Here is a 19033-nt window from a genome sequence, read left to right as displayed (position 1 = left end):
CACACAGTGCTTGCAGGTTAGCGTGTAGATTACATGACTGCTTTCACAGGTAGCCCTGCCTTTGATGGGATAGGTGATCCTCGTGACCAGACTGGAATAGGTGGTAGTGGTGGGAGGATGTATAGGACAGATCTTGCAACTAGGTCTATTACAGGGATTTGAGACATGAGGCAAGGGGTTGGGAGCACGGGTGGAATGGTGATGGACGAGGAAATTGTGTAAGTTTGGAGGGTGGCAGAATACCAGTGTGGGAGGGGTAGAAGGACTGTGCGTAGGACATTTCTTGTTTCAGGACACAACAAGATGTCATCGAAACCCTGGTGGAGAATGTGATGCAGTTGCACCAGTCCTGGGTGGTACTGGGTCGTGAGGGAAATGCCCATTTGTGGCCAAACAATGGTACTCTGGGAGGCAGTGGGTGACCGGAAAGACAAGCCACAGGATAACTGTTTCTATACGAGACTGGGAGGTTAATTTCAATCTGTGAAGGCCTCAGTGAGACTCTTGGTATATTTTGAGAGGGGCTGCTCATCACTACAGATGTGACAGCCACTGGTGCCTCAGCCATATAGAAAGGACTTCTTGATATGGAATGGGTGGGATCTGTTGAAGTGGAGGTATTGCTGGTGGTTGTTATGTTTGATATGGATGGAGGTACTGGCGTAGCCATCTTTGAGGTGGTGGTCAGCATTGAGGAATGTGGTTTGTTGTGTTGAAGAAGACCAGGCGGAGCCAATGGGGGAGGAGGTGTTGAGGTTTTGGAGGAATGTGATAGCATGTCCTCACATTGAATCAGATCAAGAAGATGTCATCAATGAATCTGAACCAGATGAGGGGTTTGGGATTCTCGGTGGTTAGGAGCATTCCTCTAGATGGCCCATGAATTGGTTGGTGTAGGTTGTTGCCAAGTGGGTGTCCATTGCCATACCGCAGATGCCTTCAAAGGTCAAGTAATTATGGGTGAGGATATAGTTGGTCATAGCAACCAGGAAGGAGGTTGTAGGTTTGGAATCTGTCAGAGGTAGTGTTCAATGGTGACAAGGCCATGGGCATTAGGGCTGTTAGGGTACAGGGAGTTGGTATCAACAGTGATGAGCAGGACATCTTGTGATAAAGGAACAGGAACTGCGGAGAGTCAGTGGTTGAAATAGTTTGTGTCTCTTATGTAGGTAGAAATGGTTGGTGTCTTTTATGTAGGAGGGTAGGTTGCAGGTAATACACTGAAGGTGTTGGTATACAAGAGCAGTGACCAGCCATAATGGGGTGTCTTGGGTGGTTGAGTTTATGGACTTCAGGAAGCATGTAGAAGGGAGGAGTGTGGTGAGTGCTAGGGATGAGGAGAGAGATAGACTCAAGGGAGAGTCTATAAGGATGTGTATAAGGATTTGTAGAGAGACTGGAGATCCTGTTGATTTCTGGAATGGAGTTTCAGTGGCAGGTTAGGTAGGTGGATGAATCTGACAGCTGGTGGAGTTGTTATGGCAGGTAATCCTAGCAGTTCAAAACCATTTTGTTAGCAGGTAGGATTACATGGTCAGGATCACATTTTAGGTGGTGGACTGCAGTTCTTTTTGCAGATGTAAGGTTAGCTTGTATTTTAAGGGATTTGGGGAATGATGGTGAGGCAAAGTTTGAGGTTAAGAAATCCTGGAAAGTTAACGGGGTGACTTGGGGGCAGTGGGAGTGTATCATGGTTGGGTGGAGGAGTGAACTGAGTCAGACAGGGTTCAACAGTGGTTTCGGGTTGAATCTGATTGGCAGGGCTGTTGGTAAAAGAGTGTTTACACTGTAGGGACTGGGGAAATGAGAGAAGGTCTTTAACAAGACCAACAAGATAGAATTTGGGAGTGCGGCAAAAGGTAAAGCCTTTGGAAAGGACTGATACATCTGTGGGACTAAGCTTTTGAAGGAAAGGCTCATGACTGTGTTTTCGGTTGGTTTAGGTTCTGCATTCTGTGTGTTGGCTGGAGCGAGTTTCTGAGTGTGATAAATATAGTAGGACTGCAAGATGGGATTTGTCAGCTACAAGGGGTTTGGGTGGAGGTATGGAGGCTGTTGTAAAGGTGGTGTATAATGGTAGTCCAAGGCAGGAGCAGAAGATGAATAGGTTGGAGAGTTTTTTGAGGTGGCGTTGTGCATCCTGCTCTATTCCTAGAGGGCAAGAGTTTCAATGTGAGAGATAGGAGAATTTTATGGTTATAGAGGAGGTATCACAAGGGAGTTTGGGCCTGATTTACATAGTTTTGCAGGACTAGTTTGGTGAGTGTTAAGGACTGGTGGAATTCAAACAGAGGGAGGTCATTGTAGAAGGAGGTGCTGCAGCTGGAGATGGATGATTTGACGGTAAGGCCATTTTGGAGGATTCCATAAACCATGCAATAATGTAAGAACAGTATGTGGGACTGGATTCTGGTTAGGGATAAGGAAACTTTTCTGCATTGGTGCTTATGGAAGGAGCGAGGATCTATGGTGGAGGATAAAAACGCATAAATGCATGTTAATAGCATAAAACCATGTGTGAAAAAATATACAAAAATATGTGGAAAAAAATCACAAAAAGGACAGAACAGATTAATTATGGTAAAGAAAGATGAAACCTGAGGGAGTAGGGTCACCAGTAAAAGGTGAAAACAAAGTGAAATTGACATGAAAACACAATGAGTTCAAAGATAAAAATAAGTAAAAACGATTATAATATGGGTTGCAGTTTAGTGAGCAGATATATATAAAGAAGGGGGATATCAGGTGTGACTATATTAGGTGTGATTAGTATGTGCATACTGGAATAAGAGAGGAGAAAGACTGGGGATGGGGAGGGGTTGGTAGAATGAGGTAAAAGTTTGTGTGACACAGGAAGGTATGGAAAATAACATACAAAAACATGTGAAAGTGGTGCAGGAAGAGTTAATCTGAAGGTCTAGGAGTAATGATATCGGCTGGAGTAATGTGGGACATGAAATGCTGCACCAACAATCAGTGCAGTCTTGCAGCAGACTCTCATATGTAGATGTGATGATTGATACAGTTTGGCTCGTAAATCAGTGTTTGATGCAGTTTGAAAGACATGTCAAACACAGGAAAGAAGATAAAGAAAAGGATGGACAATGAGTAAAGTAATGTATTAGAAAATACAAGGTGTACAACTTTGCTTCCACCGTTTGCCAATATGTGGCAACAACGGTAAGTAGTGGTTGAAAGAAACAGATCGCAGACATCAGGCAGTTAGCTTGGACCTCAGTCAAGATTCAAGAGTCAAACATTAGCTGATTTGTGTCTGCATCATAAAGTTGTTCTTGATTGAAAATGTCAGTTTACGAGCCTAATTTACATCATTTGCAGGAGGTGTTACTGTTTTGTTTCAATATGACGAAAACAGCAGCTGAGTCTCATCGAATTCTCTCAAGTATGTATGGTAAGGACGCTGTTAGTGAAAGAACATGTCGTGAGTGGTTTCAACGCTTCAAGAACAGTGATTTTAACATTGTAGACCGGTATAGTGGTGGAAGAGAGAATGTTTTCAAAGATGCAGAATTGGAGACATTTCTGAGTGAAGACTCACGTCAAATTCAAGAAGAATTGGCATGATTAGTGGGAGTGACACAGCAAACCATTTCAAAATGTCTCAAGGCTATGGGAATGATTCAAAAAGAAGGAACTTGGGTACCGTGTGAGCTGAAACCAAGAGACATTGAATGGTGTTTGTGAACAGTTGCTTCAGAGACAAAAACGGAAGGGATTTCTGCATTGCATTGAGACCAGGGCCGAAAAATGGGTTCGTTATGATAACACTAACCACAAAAAATCATGGGGATATCCCGGCCATACTTCCACATCAACAGCCAAAATGAATATTCATGGCTCCAAGATCATGCTCTGCATTTGGTGGGACCAAATTGTGTACTATGAGGTGTTAAAACCAAGAGAAACAATCACCACTGCTTGTTACCAAATGAAATTAATGTGTTTGAGCAGAGCATTAAAAGACTAACGGCCACAATATAGCGAGAGACACGATGTAGTGATTTTGCAGCATGACAACACTTGACCTCATGTTACAAAAGAGGTCAAAATGTACTTGAAAACGTATTCTCCAGACATTGCCCCCTCTGTCTATCACCTATTTAGATCAATGGCGCATGGCCTGGCTGACCAACACTTCCGATCTCATGAAGAAGTCACAAATTGAATCAATTCGTGGCTCACTTCAAAAGATGAACAATTTTTTCGACACGGGATTCGTACACTGCCCGAAAGATGGGAGAAAGAAGTGACCAGCGATGGAAAATACCTGTGTAACCAATTTGTTTCATTAAAGCCTCAAATGTTGGGGAAAAAATGGTGGAAGCAAAGTTGTACACCTTGTAGTAACAAAGGAAGATAGCACGGGGTTATGGGGTGGAAGGAAAGCCATTAGGCAAAATCAGACAACGGAAAATTACACACGCATGAACATTCTCTCTGGAAGCAGAGACCAGACTGTGAGCAACAGCACACAATAGGAAAAGCAATCTGCGGGATAGGAGGAGGCTGGGCAGGGAGGGGGAGTGACAGCAGGGTAGGAGTGGGGGACAGTGGAAGTGCTGCTCGTGGGAACATATGGGATGTAGTGGGGAGAGGGTATGGCAGCTAGGTGCAGATGGGAGGTTGAACAGAGGGTGGGGATTGGAATGAGGGGGAGTGGAAAAGGAGAGAGCAAAAAAATTGTGGGTGTATTGGTGGAATAGAAGGCTGTGTAGTGCTGGAGTGGGAACAGGGAAGAGGACAGGTGGGTGATGGACAGTGAATAATGATTATGGAGGCCAGGGAGGTTTTCCACTGTTTAATGTAAATTTTAATTTGGCTCAAATTTTTCTTAGCATAGTTTTCCATTTTTATCCAGACTTGGTGGTTCAGTGATTCATAACATTTATTTCACAGAGCAGCAAGAACCAGTACTACTGTCACCAGCACAACAGTCTAAAATATAAGTTTTATGATTCAATGAAGAGTAGAAAGATGATGGGTGTATTCCAATGACTCATTCTGTCTTTTTCTGTCAATTAATTTGATGACCAGTTTCTTCACTCATTATTCTTAGAGGTCTAGAATGAAAAAGTATCTAAGGTAAACACAAAAGTAAATATATCACTCACCTCATCTCCATGACAATCAATCCCAGCTTCTTTTAATGTTGCAATAAGTGACCTGGTTCCTATCACATATGCTTTCTTATTGAAATCCACACTTTTCAAATAGGCTGCTATGGTAACACCAGGTATTAAAATCTGCTCCTAAAAAATGCAAACTATTATGGATGCTAGTAATGCAGTAAACTTCTATTTTCAAACCAGATAATAAAGTTACATATTGTAAGTTCACAAGACAAGAAGATTAGTCACCCCTAGAGAAATCAGCACAAGCATAATTTAACAGTGTGTAATTCCATCCATGGAATTGATAACTGCCTGGATTCTTATGAAGTGAGTGCATAAGGTTGTGCAGGTATGTCACATCCAGGGGAAGTCACTCACTTAGGATTTGATCATGCAGCTCCACCAACTTGCAGGGATGCTGACATTGGTGTTTTACCTGCTGTTCCAACATGTCCATAGATTTTCTACAGGGATCAAGTCAGGTAATTTTGCAGGCCAATTGAGCTGTAATAGAGTCAGGGAGTGTTAAAAAAACCAGCCACTTATTCTTCAAGCCTGATTAACTTTGATGTTGTCATCCTGTGTGCCTGTGTGAGCAATGGCCTCTTGTGATGTGACTGACTTCAAATGTTCATTACACGCAGTTCCCGTTACAATGTTCTCTCACTATTAGGTTGGATTGGACCTTCATTCACTACCTTCAGCAATTCCTGTCAGGTTTTTATTCACAAGCTGTGAAGCACATCTTCAGTCCCTCCCAGTCAGGTCCTTTTTCAGACCACAATTCTGACATCATGTTTCATGGCCTTGTATGTTACACCACTGCTTGTAGACACATTCAACTGTATGCCACAAAACAACAACAAATGTGGCAACTTCAAAGACCATATGGCTACAGGCATGGCAAACAACAATTGCCTCTTTCTGCCACTCTGTCATTTCTTTACATTTACCCACATTAAAGCACAATGTCCATTTGAAGCATAAATGTCTCACTGATTGGTACTGCTTTATGCTCACACAGAGGCAGTGCATGCATGGCTGAGCATGTGACTCAATTGCTGTGCCCTCTGTAAGGGCTTAAAGAGTCACCTGTGCATGCACACTGAGGTGACTAGTTTTTTGTCCAGTGGGTTTAAGTATGATTTGTTGCCTGAAAAGTACTAGAAATATTTTGAAATTAATAATGCCTGTGAATTAAATTTATTTTTTAATTTTCTTCTAATAACAATTCACATATAAATTTAGCCATTATGTCAATGTATAAGTAAGGAAGTTAATAGCAATACATAATTCCACACAAAAAGCAAATTATTTTTGCACTTTCAGACCTAGGACTTACTACGTTAGGGAAACAAGGAAAAAGACAAAGAAAGAAAGTTATGTAGACTGTCATGAGTATCACACTGGAAGAGAAAGACTGATTACAAAAATGAGAGTGCAGCAACAGATGTTGTTTGCATCTCTTTACCTATGTACCTAACTTATTCACAGAAAATACAAGAATAGTATCTAAAACTAATACAAGAACATTGACAATAATCATTAAGTGCACTTCACTGGATTTACTGAAGGTACCACGGTATCAGCTGATTTTAAAAGGGAATTGTGTTGTATGAAGAAACAGTATGACTGGCCAGTACTTACCTCCAAGGAGCTAAATTCCAAGTATACAATACAAACACTAAAACTATTCCTAACTTTTGGAACTTTCCTAGAAGAAAAGAGGGATTGAGTGAGGCAGGTGGAAAGGAGGGACAAGTCATTCAGACACCAAGTTGAAAGGGAGCCCCATGATGTGAGGATGAGAGTAGAAGGAGAAGGCATCATACAGAGTATGAAATTACCCTCCTGGTTTAATCTCCATTAACAACCCCTTCTCCTTTTTTGCCAATGGCCACCATGATAATGATGCGGGCCAAGTTTGAGGGTTATATGGGGATCCAGAGCCAGATGAACTGACTTTGGCAAGACCTGTTTAATAAAAGGAATCTGGACTGGAGATGACCTGTGATGCAATTTATAATGAACCAAATGGTAACAGGAAATTTATCTAGTCCATAATAAATTCATGTTGTTATCTGAAAATAGCTTTCTGCATAAAGTAATCAGAAAGGACATTAAACAGCCATCTAAACAACCATGGATCATTAGGGGGATTAAAGGGTCTTTTGAAAGGAAAAAGGAAATGTATCTGTTGGCAATAACAAGTAGAGATCCTGCAGTAGTTGTGCACACTACAAAAGCTACTCAAAATTGCTAGAAGAAGTAATTAAAAAATCAAGGAATACGCACACAATGTCAGAAATCAGTAATTCTGACAACAGACTTAAAGCCGTATGGAATGTTGCGAAATGGGAGACAGGACAACCAGTGCTTTAGCACTGGATAATATCACTATTGGATTGAATGGAAGGGCTATAAATGATGAGTCACAGGTAGCAAATATAATTAATAATCATTTCTTAAATATAGTAGAAAGTATAGGGACAAAGAAAAATCACAGCAGTATGTTCTAAAAGCAGCACTCATAAAATTTAATCATATGAATGTATCACCAGCTTCTTGTGGAATTAAGAAAGTTATACATTCTCTCAAAAAGGAAATCCCATCTAGATTTGATAGTGTTTCCTATAGGGCATTAAAGATTTGGTTCTATATAAAAAGTGCTGTCTTATCTGAAATATATAATGTGTCATGTCAAGACATTTTTCCAGAGAGACTGATGTGTGTTGTTATTAACCCCCTCTTTAAGAAAGGTGAGAGGAGAGATGTCAATAACTACTGACGTCTTTTACTACTAACATCATTTTCCCAGATTTTGGAGAAAGTGATGCATTCTAGAACAGCATCTCACCTGAGCAACAATAATATCCTCAGACAATCACCACTTGGATTTCAAAAGAGCTGCTCTACTGAAAATTTTACAAGCATTAAGTAAGAAAATAGCATTGGTTGGTATTTTCTGCGACCTTTCTAAGGCATTTGACTGTATGAACCACAATGTTATCCAAAATAAACTGAAGTTTTATGGGATTGATGGTATAACACCCAGGATAATGTCATATCTAACCAAAAGAACGCAGGAATTTGTACTTAATGATTCAACCAACGTAGTCTGGGGACATTGTTCTGACTCGGGAGAAATCACATATGGGGTTCCCCCAAGGTTCAATCTTAGGTCCACTATTGTTCCTCATAATTGTATAAGATCTTCTGTCTAATATATGACAAGCATAATTAGTTCTTTTTGCAGATGCCACCAGTATTTTAATCAGTCCAGGCATACATACAACAACAAAAGAAATGGTAAACAAGGTTTCTTAAAAGTGTCATCAACTGGTTTTTTGTGAATGATGTCACCCTCAATTATAAAAAGACATCACACGTTCAATGCTGTACATCTAGGAGTACTATGCCAATGATAAGTGTTTCACATGGTGAGGAAATAATAAATAGGCTGAAATCTTCAAAATTCTTATATGTCCATATTAATGGGAATTTAAAGAGAGAAAAGCACATTTTTGGAACTCCTAAAACAGCTTATTTCAGCCACATTTGCAGTTGGAATCATTAGAAATCCTGTTGAGAAACAAATCAGTAAGTTGACATATTTTGCATATTTTCATTCAAGAATGTCATATGGAATAATGGTCTGGGGTAACTCATTTTTAAGAATGGAAGTCTTCATTGCACAAAAATGTGCTGCAAGAATAATATGTGATGCTCACCCACAATCATCTTGTAGACATCTGTTTAAGGAGTTGGGCATTCTGACTAGTGGCATATTCCTACAGTCATAATTTAAAGCCAATTCTTGAAATTTTATTAGTAGTCTTGATAGCTTCTGTCTATCTTCAAGATTCTGCCAGTTCAGTACATTCAACATCTCAGTGGCACACTCCCATAGGCCACACAAACCTCTGACCATACATGCTGCCCCTCTGCTATGCTGCCTCTCCTGTATGCTATGGGTCCAGCACACACGAGCAGCATTTTAGTATCGGTCACATGAGTGACTTGTAAGCAGTCTCCTTTGTAGACAGCATATGCCTAGTATTCTACCAATAAAATGAAGTCTGCTACCTGCTTTACTGACTGAGCCTATATGGTCATTCTACTCCATGTCCTACTAAGAGTTATACCCAAGTATTTGTATGAGTTTACAGATTCCACCTATGGCTTGCTAATATTATATTCATAGGTACAGCAGTTTTTTGTGAAGGGCACAATTTTTTACATTTCTGAAAATTTAAAGCGATCTGTCACTCACTGCACCACTTTGATATCTTATCAAGATCTGGCTGAATATTTGTGCAGCTTTGTTAAGACTGTATTTCATTACAGATAAACGCACAAATGCAGAAAGTCTGAGGGTACTATTAATATTGTCCACAAGATCATTATATACAAAATGAACAGCAAAGGACCCAACATGCTTCCCTCTCACATCTGTATATTTAATGATAATAATAAAGAAACCAAAAAATTTAAAGAATTGAACTTATAAATGTTTGTAATGTAGCAATATCTATAAATTAATTTGCAGTGTGAATGTAAAATGACTCATTCCACATTATTATGGTTTATTGTGCATGGAACATGAAACTAACTAGCTAAGTGACAACAAAATCAAACCCAGCTTTCACCAAGATGGTTATTATGTTAATACAGCCACAGAAAATGACTGAGGAACATGAATGTGTTCAAATGAAAAGATATTACATAACATGAGGTAGGAAGACTTCTTCACCACTTATATTAAAATTATGCTGCAAACAACAGAGAGAACATTTGGGGCAGCCGATCCATAATGACTGAATGACTGTCACATGCATGCCTCACAAATGTGAGGCACACATAATCAGTGCCTGTGGAGCAGCTGAGTATGAATTTTATTTTTTATATATCTGTTAGCAGTCCTGTACACCTTTTATGACCAGAGAAAAGGCGATGCTTCTAGTGATGGCAAGACTTTGAGTTGTCTACTTCAATGACACTCTAAGCGATACTCAGCTGAATATACTGTGTGCTTTAAAAAGAAAGAAGAGATTTCAGTTGTTTATTTAAGAGAAACTATGAAAGATACACATTGTGCATTATGCACATTGTGAACAAAGATACACATTGTGTATGTCACTGGATAGAGAAGAGTTCAAAATATTATGTTTGTACAGACACTATGCCACACGCTCAACATGGGTACCATGTGTTGCTTGAGAAACATCAAAATGGTAAACCATTTCTTTCCATGCAAGAATCAACAGGTCCCTGTCTATTGAATAACAGCTTTGGCAATTCAGTTTCTCAGCTCTTGAAGATTAGCTATCATAGATCTGAAAAGATTCTGTCTTTTATGTACCCCCGCCCCCCCGGCCCGAAAAAAATCACAAAGTGTGAGGACTGGTGACCTGGGAAGCCAAAAGCAATGAAAAATTTCTTGTTGTCTACCTCTTCCAATCCAATGTTGTGGGATGATGGTGTTACGATAATGCTGCACCTCATGGTGAAAGTGAGGGGGGATGCCATCATGCACAAAAATGAAATCATAGTAATCTTTGTCAAGTTGAAGAAACAATCAATTTTGCCACATGTCCAGATATGACATTCCTGTCACAGTTTCCTCTGCAAAAAAGAAAGGCCCATAAACTTTGTGAACAGAAACAGCACAAAACACATTCAGTTTTAGTAGGTCTCTTTCATGTTCAGTGATGATGGCAGGATTTTGTGACACCCAAATTCTTACATTATGGCAGTTTACTTTACCCAACAGATGAAATTTTGATTCATTCAAAAAGATGAGTAGCTAAGAAAAAGTGTCCCCTGCTCTGAAACGCAAAATTTGTACCTTGTTATTTGGTCGCCAGGATGAAATTGTTACAATAACTGCAACTTGTAAGGCTTCATATGCAGGCATCGATTCAGGACATACCACTCCAACCTGTGGACTTCTGAGGGCTCCATGTGAATGCATCTCAGATACACTCAATATTTTCATCAGATATGCGTGGCCAACCAGTCCTCTCCTCTTGGTGTTTGCAACCAACTTCCAAGAATTTTTTATGGCAGTCACAAATCTGCTTGTGCAGAGGTGACTTGTTGCTGAATTGATGGCAGAATGCACACTGCACTTGAACAATAAATTCATTTCAAGTAAATTCTAACACACAAAATGATTTATCTTGTGTGGTGTAATCGCTATGTTGCTACAAACAAATAACAGCGCAGCTCAGTCAAAACTTTCCTCTATGTGGTGATGTATGCCATATGTTTCTATCTTTTACAGTATATTTGTAATAAACAACTGAAGTCTGTTCTTTCTTTTTGAATCTCCCGGTAATCAAAGGTAGCTTGAAGGCTATTTAGAGAGGTCATATCAGATGAGGAATTTTACAAACAATTATATTTTTTCTGCTACAGTGCACTATAAGTACTTCACGTGTTTGCACAATCAAAACACATGAGTTAACCTTGCACTCATATCTTCTGAAGTTCATTAAAATTTCCTAAATCCATCAAGGTACACTAATACATATTTGCAATGTTGAGTTAAATTTTGATAAGTCAGGTACACTATGTGATCAAAAGTATCCGGACACACACAAACACAAACATTTTTCATATTGTGCTGTGACCTACTACCAGGTACTCCATATCAGCGATCTCAATAGCCTTTAGACATCATGAGAGAGCAGAATGGGGGACTCCATAGAACTCATGGACTTCAAACGTGGTCAGGTAATTGGGTGTCACTTGTGGCATATGTCTGTCTGCGAGTTTTCCACACTCCTAAACATCCCTAGGACCACTGTTTCTGATGTGATAGGGAAGTGGAAACATGAAGGGACACATATAGCACAAAAGTATACAGTTCAACCTTGTCTGTTGACTGACAGAGACTGCTGACAGTTGAAGAGGGTTGTAATGTGTAATAGGCAGACATCTATCCAGACTATCACACAGGAATTCTAAACTGCATTAGGATCCACTGCAAGTACTATGACAGTTGGGTGGGAGGTGAGAAAAATTGGATTTCATGGTCAAGCAGCAGCTCGTAAGCCACACATCACGCTGGTAAATGCCAAACCAAGCCTCACTTGGTGTAAGGAGCATAAACATTGGACGATTGAACAGTGGAAAAACGTTGTGTAGAGTGACGAAACATGGTACACTATGTGGCAATCCAAAGGCAGGGTGTGGGTATGGTGAATGCCCGGTGAACGTCATCGGCCAGAGTGTGTAGTGCCAATAGTAAAATTCGGATGTGGTGTTGTTACGGTGTGGTCATGTTTTTCATGGAGGGGCCATGCACCCCTTGTTGTTTTGTGTGGCACTATCACAGCACAGGCCTACATTTACGTTTTAAGCACCTTCTTGCTTCCCACTGTTGAAGAGCGATTCGGAGATGGCGACTGCATCTTTCAACACAATCGAGCACCTGTTCATAATGCATGGCCTGGAGCAGAGTGGTTACATAACAACAACATCCTTGTAATGGACTGGCCTGCACAGAGTCCTGACCTGAATCCTGTGGAACACCTTTGAGATGTGTTGGAACATAGACTTCATGTGAGGCCTCACTGACCGACATTGATACCTCTCCTCAGTGCATCACTCCATGAAGAATGGGCTGCCATTCTCCAAGAAACCTTCCAGCACCTGATTGAATGTATGCCTGTGAGAATGGAAGCTGTTGTCAAGGCTAAAGGTGGGCCAACACCATATTGGATTCCAGCATTACCGATGACGGGTACCATGAACTTTTAAGTAATTTTCAGCCAGGTGTCCACATACTTTTGATCACTTAGTGTACTTCAAATACTGTACCATTGTGTAGGCTATGTCTTTTAGTGCTACTGTTTTTGGTTTCTGCACCTGTTTAATACCAGCACTTCTAAGCAACTGCAAGTGACTTACGAATTTATATTAATGAATATTAAATGATTTCATAAGTACGGGTGAAGCCAATTCCATTTCCTGAAGGTAGTTCCCTTTTGTCACTGCAAATCACTGCAGCACACACTGCAGAAACATAGTGCCAAATTGTGACCAGAAAGCTATCCTCTGATGAGCAAATGACAAAAACCATGTTGTCAGTACTGATTTCACTGGGCACGATTCACCACAACAGGCTGTGAGATAGTGGGGTGGGGGAAGGGGGCCACATCAAAGAGTTTCCGTTTGGGTAATTGTTAGTAAAATGAAAGTAAAGAATGAATACTGTTTTTCAAGGCAGTGTTAAACAACCTATCATACTGAGGATATGTATGTTAATTACTATACTGCAAGTATACGTGCATGCAATCAGAAGATATAATATGTTTTCATTGTAGTGTATAGTCCTCAGTCAGAAGATCAGTCTGATGGAGTGCTCCACGCAAATCTTATCGTGTGGAAGTCTCTTCATCTTTGCATGACTACTGCAATCTTCATACATTTGAATCTGCTTACTGTATTCAAACTTTGCTGCTCCCCCCTCCCTGCCTCCCCCCCCCCCCCATTCCCTACACACACACATGCACACACACATCCCTCCATGATTAAAATAATAATTTGTTGATGCCTTAGGATTTGTTCTATCCGATGATCCATGATTTTAAGCAAGTTTACCTATAAATATCTTTTTTTTCCCCAGTTTGATCCAGTACCTCTTCTTTGTTATTCAGTCTACCCATTTAATCTTCTATATTCTTCTGTAGCACCACATTTCAAAAGTTTCAACTCTTTTCTTGTCTAAACTGTCTAATATCCACATTTCAGTACCATATAAGGCTACACTTCATACACAAAAAAATTCTAACACTTAACTTTTTATTCATTGTTAACAATTTTCTCTTTTTTCAGAAATGCTTTCCTTGCTATTGCCAGTCTGCATTTTATATCTTCTTTACTTCAGCCATTTTTCAGTATTTTGCTGCCCAAATAGTAAAACTCATCTACCACTTTTAGTGTCTCAGTTTCTAGTCTAATCCCCTTAGCATGACTTGATTTAATTTGAATACTTTGTGTTACTCTGGTTTTAATTTTGTTAATGTTCCTTTTATAACTTCTTTTCAAGACACTATCCATTCCATTCAACCATTCGTTTGAGTCCTTCACTGTATCTGTCACTAAGTGTATAGGTTTGATAACATCTGATATAGGCTACAGCTCTGTCTCATCCCATTCTCAATTACTACTTCCCTTTGCATGATCAGCAAAGGTTGTAGGTAAGTTTTTGCTTCCTGTTTTTTTTATATCTGCTATGTTTAGAATTTCAAAGAGTGTATTCCAATCAACACTGTCAAAAGCTTTCCCTAAATTTATTAATACTATAAATGCTGGTTTGTCTTTCTTCAACTAATCTTTTAAGATAAGTCAGATGGTTGACATTGCCTCACATATTCCTACATTTCTGTGGAACTCAAACTGATCTTCCCAAAGCTGGCTTCTACCAGTTTTCAATTTTTCTGTTAATACTTCTTGTCAGTATTTTGCAATCATGACTTATTAAACTGATGGTTCAGTAATATTCAAATCTGAGACTGCCTCCACTGCTGGATGGTTAGTGGTGCTGCCTTTGATGCCTAAGGACTTAGGTTTAATTCCTGGTACATCCTCAGATTTTTTCTGAGGGTGGGAGGCATGGTATAGGGTCCACTCAGCCCTCATGAGGCCAAATGAGGAGCTGCTTGAATAAAAAAGCAGCAGCATCATCAGAATTCATTTACTGGTAATAGCAGCTGGAGGAACTAGTTACAAGCTGATCACATGTCCCCCTGTCATAGATTGCTCCTTGTACAATCTCATAGGTAACAACCAGTGAGTCAGAACAGGCCTAAGGCCTAATTTGTGAGTGGTGTGTTTATCTTATTATCTTCACACCTGTCAGTACCTGGCTTCTCTGAAACTGGAATTTATGCAGAAGTCTGAGGTTAGTTTGTCTGTCCTAATATATCTTGTAGGGAAGGTGGCAAGGATCTTAATAATCCTTTGGAAGCCCAGAAGCCTTTTTTGACTTAGATCTTTTGATGATCTGTCAAATTCTTCTCACAAAATCATATCTCTCATCCCATCTTCATGTATTTCATCTTCCCATTCTACAACATTATCCCTATTATTCAATATCATTTCAATCTTTCACTTCTTTGCTTAGCACTGGGCTTCCATCTGACTACATGGTATTCAAACAACTACTGCTCTTTTTTCCAAAGGTCTCTTTAATTTTTCTGTAGATAGAATCTACAGTGTGTTAATAGTCTTTCTCCGATTACGAAACTTTATTTAGAAAGAACTGTCCAAGATACAGCTACGTAGTTTGTTGCAAGTGTTAGCTGAATTTATGGATACACATGAGATGAATACACTAAGCAGATTCAGAAGGATGTAGGTTGCAGTAGGTACTGGGAGATGAAGAAGCTTGCACAGGATAGAGTAGCATGGAGAGCTGCATCAAACCAGTCTCAGGACTGAAGACCACAACAACAACAACATCTCTTCATCTCTGACAGCTCCCCCCCCCTCTCCCTATCCCCCCCCCTCTCTCTCTCTCCCTCACACACACACACACACACACAGAATATGCACAGCACAATTCTACATATCAATATAATACATATAAAATTAACATTGTACAATGTTTTTAAAAAAATTTCACAATGAAGTAATGCATTAGTCTTAGACATGTTCTCTGATGATATCTGCAGTACACTTTGAGAAACATACTTATCACAACATTTACAGTTAAAAGAGTATAAAACTTATGATGAGAACAGCATGACTAATGACAATGAAGAAAACACAAGCGGTTTTATTGATTCAGGGGCTCAAAATATTCATCTATGTTATAAAAACATTTATCTAAGAGGTAATTTTTTAATTCTAACTTAAATTTTCTCTCATTTTTAATTCCCTTGATGCAAATTGGCAAAGCATGGTACAGCTTTATTCCATAATCGGTGTTTTTGTTTTTCTAGCTGTAGGTAAATCTGAATTCATTTGTAAACTACTCAAATATGTTCTTGTATACAGTAGGTTACACTTCTGAATATGTACAAAGATGGTACTGTAAGTATTTTTAATTGCATGAATAATGGCTTACAGTGTGTTTGTGGAGAGCTGTGTGTAATAATTCCAATGGGTCTTTTTTTTTTTAAAAAAAAAAAGTCTGACAACTGAGATTTTGATATACCACAGAACAATATTCCATGAGATACAATGGAATGAAAATAAGCAAAATGCACTAATCTTGCAAATTCTGTGCTACAAACTCTAGAAATTATTCTTAGTGCAAAACATACAGAATTGAGATTTTTGGATGTGTCCGTGTCATGACCTTTTCAGCTCTAGTCATGATCAATGTGCAAGCTGAAAAATTTTGTAGATGGTACTTTCTCTACTTCATGGTTGAGCCGTGCAGGCTTGTAGCGATTGATCAATTGGGTCGGCATGGCGTGATCTTTGGGCTTGGCCGTTTGACGTGGCTTTTGGCCACAACGGGCGTGGGGGCTAGAAGAAAGGGGACAGCCGGAGAGCCGCGCGATGCATGAGAACCAGAGGCGAGCGTGGTTGAGCAGGCCGGGGCACGACACAGAGGTTGCGGTGTGTTTGACACGTTTGCTAGACCAAACCTGGTTTGTAGTGTGGGAACTGGACTCGGTCACATTAGCCGAATTGAGTCGTGCGACCCTGATTTGGATCTGTAAAGGATTTTATAAAAGATTTGGTGAGAATTGCTTGTCATGTTTCTGGTGCGCATATTATACTGATCCTTGCTTCCCAAGTATTGGCACCATGACTGGAAACTGTTGTCTTGCTAACCAAAAGGTCCCCTCTATTTAGTGATATTTAAGTAAACACGTGTTATTGTGTTTGGTTAAAGGTTTATCTGGATTTTGTGATGTGATGCAGTCTGAGTAAGCGAAGTGTATTAATTGGTACTATTGATGTTTGGAGTGATGGACGGCATAAGCCAGTATGGTGAAACTGTAATATTTTTCCTGGTACAGTGAGCCGTGTGGATGTTGTTATAGTGGGTTCAAAGCAGAGGCTTAACAAAGAATCTGTATGTTACGTGTTATCTAATTGCATTACTTGTTCACTCGTAAACTGTGAAATGGTAGCCTGACTTGACTGTTTAAGTTTATCAGTATCCTGTTGGGGGTAATTTAAATGAGCTCCCCAGTTTCAGTGAGCATATGTTAACCTACTAGTGTAGTTTAAATTTCTAAGCTGACTTGGTATTATGCTATTCACCCTCGTCCTTTAAGATTATGTCAAGGGCATTAGTTATTGATTCACCCTTGACTATTTTATTTCAATGTTCGTGAAATAGGCTGTTATTTTATACATCATAGTTATTTTACGTTTGAGGAATTAATGTTTGCCGTTTTCTCCCCCCCCCTCCCCCCCTCCCTCTTTTCTCTGAAAGTATAGTAGCACAGGCTCTAAGACCTTTTTTTCCAGTGTGTTATAGTGTACTGTTTGCGGTACCCTGTCCAGCTCGCCCGCTTGCTGTGGCGTCTGGGTCTCGTCGCTTCTGGTCTGGGTCCAGTGGGGCCCACCATTCTGCTACTTGAATTTGCCTGTGCCTATGCGACGTCACCTGTTTTGAAAATGTGTCACCAAGGGGTGTATCTGTTGGTATTTTCTTTTGTGTTAAAAAAAATTGTGTGATATCCATTATTGGTTAAACTTTATCTCATTATTGTAGTCTCCTTTTAGGAGCTTTACTGTTTATAGAATTTAATTAACTTGCAAGGCACTTAATGCTTGGTTAAAGATGAATGTTGTTGTTTGAATAGGGTGGTTGCCCATGCTTGTAAGGATTTTGAATTTTAAAGATAAAATTTTATTTGGGCAAAGAAAAGTTAATAAAAGTGTTGTTGTTATAAACTGTGAATGTTGCTTATGTGGCCCGGCCCTCCCGCTCAACAGCAATTGGGCTATTAGGATGGTTTAACCACCACAATGGTCACCCAATAACAAGTGGAGGTCATCCTTCTCATTTGCTTTACTGTACTGTACATAATTTGTTTTATTTAAACTCACTATTAACCTATTAGCATGCAACCGCTGCTGCACACAGTTGAGAACTTTTTCAGTTGTAGTGGGTAGGATTTTCTGTCATCATTTATAATTGTGATTGTATCAGCTGCAAATAACATATTTTGAATGAACTGTTGAGGCTGTTAAGGCTATTTATAAAGATCAAGAATAACAGGGGGCCAAGAATACTACTGTGTGGGACACCTGCTTCCATTCTTTTAGCATCTGATACACACTTTATTCTTTGCCTGTTCTGAGATGTGAGTTCTACAGCCTGTGTTCTATCTTGGAGATATGATTCAAACTATTTTCTCCCAATTCTTCTGATGCCTATTGTCTCCAGTTTGTCAAGGAGAATTTAGTGGTTTACTGTAACAAAGACTCATTATTTGTACTTTTCCTAGATTAATTACCCTCCCATACACTTTTTTTGTAGTTTCTTACATATTTTTTTGAACTGGGGTCAGTACAAGTTTTTATTTCAGAGCTGAGTCTTTTCAGAGTCTTCAAAGAATTTTTTATACCAGATGTGATCCATGAATTTGTGTTGTCTATGACCAGATGAGTTGATTTTAACTAATCTTTTTTAAGCACATTTCAAAATTTGTCATGAAAAGAAATGAGAAAACACTGCATGCAGAATTTGTATTTGTTTGTGGCAACGTTCCTACCCAGGATTGGTCAGTCAGTGTGACAGCAAACTGATTGCAGTTTTCAAGGGAGAAAATTCCTTTATACATATGATGTATTGTTTTTTTAACTGTCAGAACTTTTATGATGAGTGCATTGTAGTTAGATAGGCCTAAGTCAAAACTCATTACTTCTGTATCTGCAGTATCTATATTTGAAAATATATTATCTGTGAGACTTTTTGG

At 39.5% G+C, this 19033-nt stretch overlaps 1 protein-coding gene across 1 annotated transcript in view; it reads right to left on the bottom strand.

The window, feature by feature from the left end:
• LOC126251479 (glycerol-3-phosphate phosphatase-like) overlaps window positions 1-19033 on the bottom strand; it is a 91125-nt gene that overhangs the window by 28710 nt on the left and 43382 nt on the right. Inside the window, exon 4 of the mRNA XM_049951926.1 lies at window positions 5133-5270. Coding sequence (XP_049807883.1) covers window positions 5133-5270 — 138 coding nt within the window. The remainder of the gene's footprint in view (window positions 1-5132; window positions 5271-19033) is intronic.

The sequence above is a fragment of the Schistocerca nitens genome, chromosome 4, assembly GCF_023898315.1.
Source record: "Schistocerca nitens isolate TAMUIC-IGC-003100 chromosome 4, iqSchNite1.1, whole genome shotgun sequence".
NCBI classification, from domain to species: Eukaryota; Metazoa; Arthropoda; class Insecta; order Orthoptera; family Acrididae; genus Schistocerca; species Schistocerca nitens.
This window is presented reverse-complemented; position numbering and strand designations above follow the sequence as displayed.